The sequence below is a fragment of the Acomys minous genome (assembly GCF_964271855.1).
Source record: "Acomys minous genome assembly, chromosome: 3".
In the NCBI taxonomy this organism is placed as follows: domain Eukaryota; kingdom Metazoa; phylum Chordata; class Mammalia; order Rodentia; family Muridae; genus Acomys; species Acomys minous.
The window spans coordinates 66,369,964-66,376,228 of NC_140485.1; the positions used below are offsets into that span (position 1 = coordinate 66,369,964).

Below are 6,265 nucleotides of genomic sequence, written 5' to 3' on the forward strand. Positions count from 1 at the left end.
AAGCTGGGACCTAAGCTAGTGCAGGAAGCAGGCTGCTGTCCCAGGCCACCATACACATCAGGGTTCTACAGTGCAGCATGGCTGCTTTTTGGGTTGGCAGAGTCAGGGAGGAGCCTAAACAGTTCAGGTCTGCTGCCCCTAATCTGAAATGTTCAAAACCACAAAAAGTTTTGAGTCCTGACTTTGTGGGGCAGAGCACAGGAATACTAATAAACCTGTGTAAACCTCTGGGCGGGCACATGGCGTGTAAGGTAAATGCACGTCCTGTATAGATGTGGGGCCCAGGATACCTCATACATATGCAGAGACTAAGATGCCCCAGGACTTGCCCAGGTCCACTAACAGAGCACTTGCTTGTACACTGGTGAGAGAAAAGGTGCTTGCCACCAAGCTGACGACAAATCTGAGTTCCATACCTGGGACCTACATGAAGTAAGAGCACCAACTTACTGAGTGTGGTGGCGCACACCTTTAATCCCAGCACTTGGGAGGCAGAGGCAGGTGGATTGCTGTAAGTTTGAGGCCAGCCTGGTCTACAAAGCAAGTCCAGGACACCCAAGGCTACACAGAGAAACCCTGTCTTGAAACCCCCCCTAAAAGAGTACCAACTCCCCAAACTGTTCTCTGACCCTCCCATGTATACCAGGCATGCGCGCGCACGCACACACACACACACACACACACACACACACACACACACTCTAAATCAATACAAAATTAAAATAGACAAAAATCCAAAAAGGGCTTGCTTGAGGTGATGTTTTTATAGGAATACCTAAGCTTCCCACTTGTGTTAATTCTCCCCTCCCTCCTCTCGGAATTTTATTCTTGTGTGTTTTATAGCACACTCGTGTAGTTGTGCACTAATCTCTGTGTATCCACATGGGCACATGTAACTTACTAGTGAGAGCCCAGAGTTTGAAGAGGATGACACTGTCAGGGAAACACTTCTCTGCTGTTTGATACAGTTTTAGAGCCTAAGGCATGCATCAGTCAGATGATAGCCAGTGGTCCTCCCTCTCCCTCCTCCCCGTGTTTGCCATGGTGGTCCCAGGCTGGGATGCAGCTCAGCTGGTGTAACTAGTTGCCTAGGGTGAAGGGAGTCCTGGATTTGATCCCCAGCACCGTGTAAGCCAGGCGTGGCAGTGCACACCTGACGTCTCAGCGCCCATTGAGGTGGGTCAGAAGTTCAGGGCCATCCTCCACGACATGAAACCCCACCTCAAAAGCAAACAGACAGTGCAATCCCAGCACTGAGGGAGGCAGATGCAGGTAGGTCTCGTGAGCTCATGGCCAGCCTGGTCTACAGAGTAAGTCCAGGACAGCCAGGGCTACACAGAGAAACCCTGTATCTACAAAACTAAACCAACCAGATTGCAAACATAAAAGGCAGCCCCTTAAGAAGCTTGGTGTTTAAGTTTCCCTGGCAGTGTCTTATACTTTTTTTATTGAGTGCCCTGTCCAGGTGGCACTCGGGTGACCCCGAATGCTGCCCCTCCCACCCCCAGTTCTTGGTCAGTCATTCAAAGCTCAGCAGGAGCAACAGAGGAACTGTAGGTCTGGGTCCCTCACCTAGGATGAGCAAGGCCCTTGGTGTCCGGCGGATACCCCCTGGGTGACAGGCGGGCAGCAGGTGCACCTCAGGGGCCCCATTTCTGGTGTTCGCAGGGAGCACCATCATGTACGGGGCTCTGCTTCTGTTCGAGTCGGAGTTTGTGCACATCGTGGCCATCTCCTTCACGTCACTCATCCTCACCGAGCTGCTGATGGTGGCACTCACTATCCAGACATGGCACTGGCTCATGACGGTGGCTGAGCTGCTCAGCCTGGCCTGCTACGTTGCCTCTCTGGTGTTCCTCCACGAGTTCATCGGTAAGACCCTGAGCCCTGGCCCCTGGACGTTGCCCTTTCTATTTTATCTTGAGATGGCCTCACTCTGGAGACCAGGCTGGCTTCAGGCTCATGGAGATCCAGTGGCCTCTGTCTCAGTAAGGCAGCTGAGGGTCACATCTGCTCAGTTGGTGCTTACTCATGCATGGCAAGCTGCCGGTTGACCCTATTGGCCCAGTCCTGTCTGGCTCCCCTCCATATGCTTCTAGAGTGGACCTGTTTCCAGCAACCCGGCCTTTTCTCTGCTGGGTTTCCTTGTCACTCAGCCAGTGTGGACTGACGCCTCTGGGCTGTGAAGTCCCCCCGGGCCTGTGTCATCCTAGGAGGCCAGTAGGCAGAGTGTGTTTTAGATACCCCACAGTAGGACTGGTGAGGTGTCTGTGTTCGAATGAACTCAGATGCCTATAGGGCAAGTCTGCTAATCAGGGGGACAGCTTAGCTCCCAGGCAGCTTCCCTGCTCCCCCCATACCACCCCCCACCCTCACAGTCCAGATGGCAAATCCATTCCTTCAGAGACTTTCCACTTGGTTACAAGGGGGTGGGGAGGCCTTCCTGCAAGGAGGCCAGTGGCTTTTTAGAGGGTCATGTGATACACCCCCACCTGGGCAGTGAAACCTCATCACAGCTTGGCTCCTATGAGCAGATCCATGCATAAAATGTCTGTGTCATTAACAGACACAGCTACCTGGTAGCATTGAGGGAGGCAGACGGGAGGGAGCAGTCTGCCAGGCCTCCTTGGGGCCCCTGAGGAAGGCTGGGACAGTCAGACTATCCTGGGATCGCCTTTGATCCAGGCTCTTTTCCCAGCCTCTCTAGCTCCTGTAAGACCATCAGTGAAGATAAAAAGAGCATTACCTTGGGGGTGAGCTACTAGTTTAAACTGGTCTCCTGTCAGAGAGGTTTCGTGGGCACCTACTATGTGCCCAAGGGTCTAGGCCTGAGGTCCTGAGCCCTGCACATAGTAGGCGCTTCATTGGTGACATCCCGTCCACACTCTGCTCAAGACTAGGAAGGGCTTATCCCTGCATCCCCTGTGGGGAGTCTGTAGCTGCTTCCCTCCCAAGCTTCCCAAAGCTCCTGGCTTCACTATCCCCATCCCGGGACAAAGCGCCCAGCTCCGAGTGTGAGCCTTGACAAATGGTCTCCGCCACTTTGTCATGTCGCCATGGGTCCCTCTCCTGGCTTTCTGTGGTGTCACTGAGTCTGAACAGCCAGAGAGTCAGAGAGGCAGAGCCATGTACTGAATGTCATTTTCTGTGCTCTGTGGCTTAGGAGAAACTAATTGTTAATTTAGAGTCAAAAACAGGTTCTTTTTCTAGTTGTTGAAAGTAACATTTCACCAAATGTGGGGGCATGGGAGGAAATGAGGGCCGTGCGCCCTGCTGGCTCATGGCGTGCCCTCTGCAGCAGAGAGTGGGAACAAGGAATAAAGACTGCTTTCTTTCGGTGGCCTCATGGCTGTCTTCTTACTTACAGATGTCTACTTCATTGCCACCCTGTCATTCCTGTGGAAGGTGTCTGTCATCACCCTGGTCAGCTGTCTCCCCCTCTACGTCCTCAAGTACCTGCGGAGGCGATTCTCTCCCCCCAGTTACTCGAAGCTCACTTCGTAAGCTGCAAGCCGCGGGGTGGCAGCAGGGGCTCCGGTCGCTGCGCTCTCCCAGGAGGAGGAGGAGGAGTTCACGTTCCATGTGCACGGACCGCCTCAGGTGGACAGTGCAGTCATGGCTGGCACATGCAGCTTCACTGAGGCGAGACCGGGCACCTAGCAGGGTTGTAACGCTGAAGGAACGGGAGGGAGGGGCCTGAGAGGTGTACCTGTCAGAACTTTGGGTGCTATGCTGAATCGAGGGTGAAGACGTGGGACCGGGTGGCTTGTCTGAGGTTCGCGTGGGTCACTGTGCAAGCTTCCTTATGGCTTGAACCTGTTGTCATGTGATAAAAGTTTCTGTCTAGTTGAAGGCTGCAGAAGGCTTTTTATTTTTAAACAGTCTTATCACAAATGCATTCCTCGTGTCCTTCTTCCTCTTTAAAAGGCGCACATGCCTTTAATCCTGCCACTTAATCCTGGCAGGCAGAGGCAGGCAGATGCCTGAGTTTAAGGCTAGAGTTCCAGGCCACCATCCAGGGCCACATAGAGTTTTTTTTTTTTTTAAAGTAAAATTCTAAAGTTAGGAATGGTGCATGATTGGAGTCCAGTACTCAGGAGGCAGAGGCAGGGGCATTACTGAAAGTTGAGGCCAGCCTTGACTATAGAGTGATTATCAGGCCAGTCAGTCTCAGTCAGTCTCTCCCTCCCTCCCTCCCTCCCTCCCTCCCTCCCTCCCTCCCTCCCTCCCTCCCTCCCTCTCTCTCTCTCTCTCTCTCTCTCTGTCTCTCTCTCTCTCTCTCACACACACACACACAATGGAAAGCAAAAACACAGAACGTAGGAGAGAGAGGGTACGGACTGAAGCGTCCTCAAGTCCTCCCGCCTGTGGGCTGCAGGGATCTGGCATGAGGAAGAAGGGCTAAGAGCAGAGGGGAGAGGGTGTTGGTGGCTGCGTGTCAGGCACAGTCCTCGTCTCAGGCACAGTCCTCGTGTCAGGCACAGTCCTCGTGTCAGGCACCGTCCTCGTGTCAGGCACAGTCCTCGTGTCAGGCACAGTCCTCGTGTCAGGCACCGTCCTCGTGTCAGGCACAGTCCTCGTCTCAGGCACAGTCCTCGTGTCAGGCACAGTCCTCGTCGACAGCCTGCAGCCGCCCTTGAATTGACTGTCCCTGCCACCTCATAAAACAGTCCCAGAGGTGTGACCCTGCTGCTGACAGCCGGTGGCCAGCCTGGACACTTGGAGCAGTGTTGCTCTGACTGGAAGTACACGGCCCTTTAATGTGTCGACAGAGTGATAAGATGCATGTTTAGTGTTTAGACAGCATGGCTGCTGTGACTCAGATCTTCTTAAGCAGGGGCGGTGAGGTCAGGGCTCTGGGACCTTCTCTTTCCCCCAGCAGCCCGTTTCCTGAGAGGAGGGACTATGCAGGACCCAGCTGACAGGCAGAGGCTTCATAGGCTTGCCCTGCGGGCAGCAGCTTCCAGGAGGCTGAGCGGAAGCCAGCAGTGGGTCCCTCTCCTGCCGGCCTCACCTCGGAGATGTGGCCTTGTATCTTGCTCTTTTCTTCAAAACCTCCAGTTGCCTCTTGACTTTCTTCCCCCTTTTAAGATCTTGTGCTGTGGCAGTGTTTCCTTCTCTGCTTCAGCCTTTCTTCTGTAGAGCAGAGGTATCCAGGTAAGGTCTATCCTGACACAGAGTGGCATTCCAGGAATGAGGTCATCTCCCTCCACCCCCAGTGTTTCAGAGTGCTGGAGCCAGACCCACGCCTCAGGGTGGAGAGGTCTTGCTCAGCCTTGCTCCCGAGGCTGTCCTTCCGGAGACCACCCTGGAAAGCTGCAAGCCTTAAGAGAACTCTGCTGTGTTTGCAAACCCGGGTCCAGCCCCTCACAGAAAGCTGATCCCCGTTTGGATGGACTCGGCACTTCAGACCCCACGTGATACCCGGAAGGGAAGAAGTGCCTGAAGTCTCAGATACTGGACAGGGTCCCTCAGGGGTCCCTGTCGTCTGAGGAGGGGTCAAGAGCACGAAGGACTTGAGGCACCCTGTGGGGCTTTCCTGTGAATCAGCAGCTTGGCAGCAGCCCCTGCTGCCCCTGAGTGACCGAGGACATGTAAACTTGGTGTCATGTACATTCCTTAGAACACGCAAGGCAGGGGCCAGGGACTGACCAAGAGACCTTGACCTTTCCCACCCACACCAAGAACCCAGGGCTCTTGGGTGCTCCAAGAGAGAGATGGCAAGCCAGCAGGGGACTGAGCCTGGGTCGCAGCCTTCTAGCAGTAGGATTCTGTCGGCCTTTCCTTGGTCTGTCCATCTGAACTAAACTTCGCTTACATTCCACTGACACGGTCACCTGGGAAGTCCCGACAGAGCATTTAACCTGAAGTCAGATGGCTGCAGGCCATAGTCCTCTCCCTTTGAACATGAGAGTGGCGATGGTGCTAGGTGAGCAAGGGGGCACCATGAGCGTGGGGTAGACTGTCCCCAGCTGGCGGAAGCTGCCACGAGTCCCAGCTGCCTTGGTCCACACCATCGCCTCTCTGCCAGTGTATCTCTTTCCATATTCCTGAAGTGGGGGCCACCAGGTGCTTTAATGCATCTTGAATTTGTGTTCATTGGAAAGTTAATGTCTGGTTTTTTTTCTCCATATTTTTGTTTTGCTTTGTTTTGTCTCTTGGGGGGATGGGAGAGACCCCCTCAAGGACAGCATCTTAAGCCTTGGCCAGAATCTTAAATGGGACCTACACATTCTTCTGATTCATCCTGCTTAACAAGGGTACC

General features: G+C 54.0%; 1 protein-coding gene across 5 annotated transcripts in view; it reads left to right on the forward strand.

Moving 5' to 3' along the window:
* The window catches only part of ATP9A (ATPase phospholipid transporting 9A (putative)), a 110,119-nt gene extending 106,267 nt beyond the window's left edge, over positions 1-3,852 (forward strand). For all 5 annotated transcript variants that reach the window (XM_084777927.1, XM_084777924.1, XM_084777925.1 and 2 more), the window contains 2 exons: positions 1,669-1,872; positions 3,368-3,852. In XM_084777927.1, coding sequence (XP_084634053.1) covers positions 1,669-1,872; positions 3,368-3,504 — 341 coding nt within the window. In that variant the 3' untranslated portion in view covers positions 3,505-3,852. The remainder of the gene's footprint in view (positions 1-1,668; positions 1,873-3,367) is intronic.
* The last annotated feature ends 2,413 nt before the right edge of the window (positions 3,853-6,265 follow it).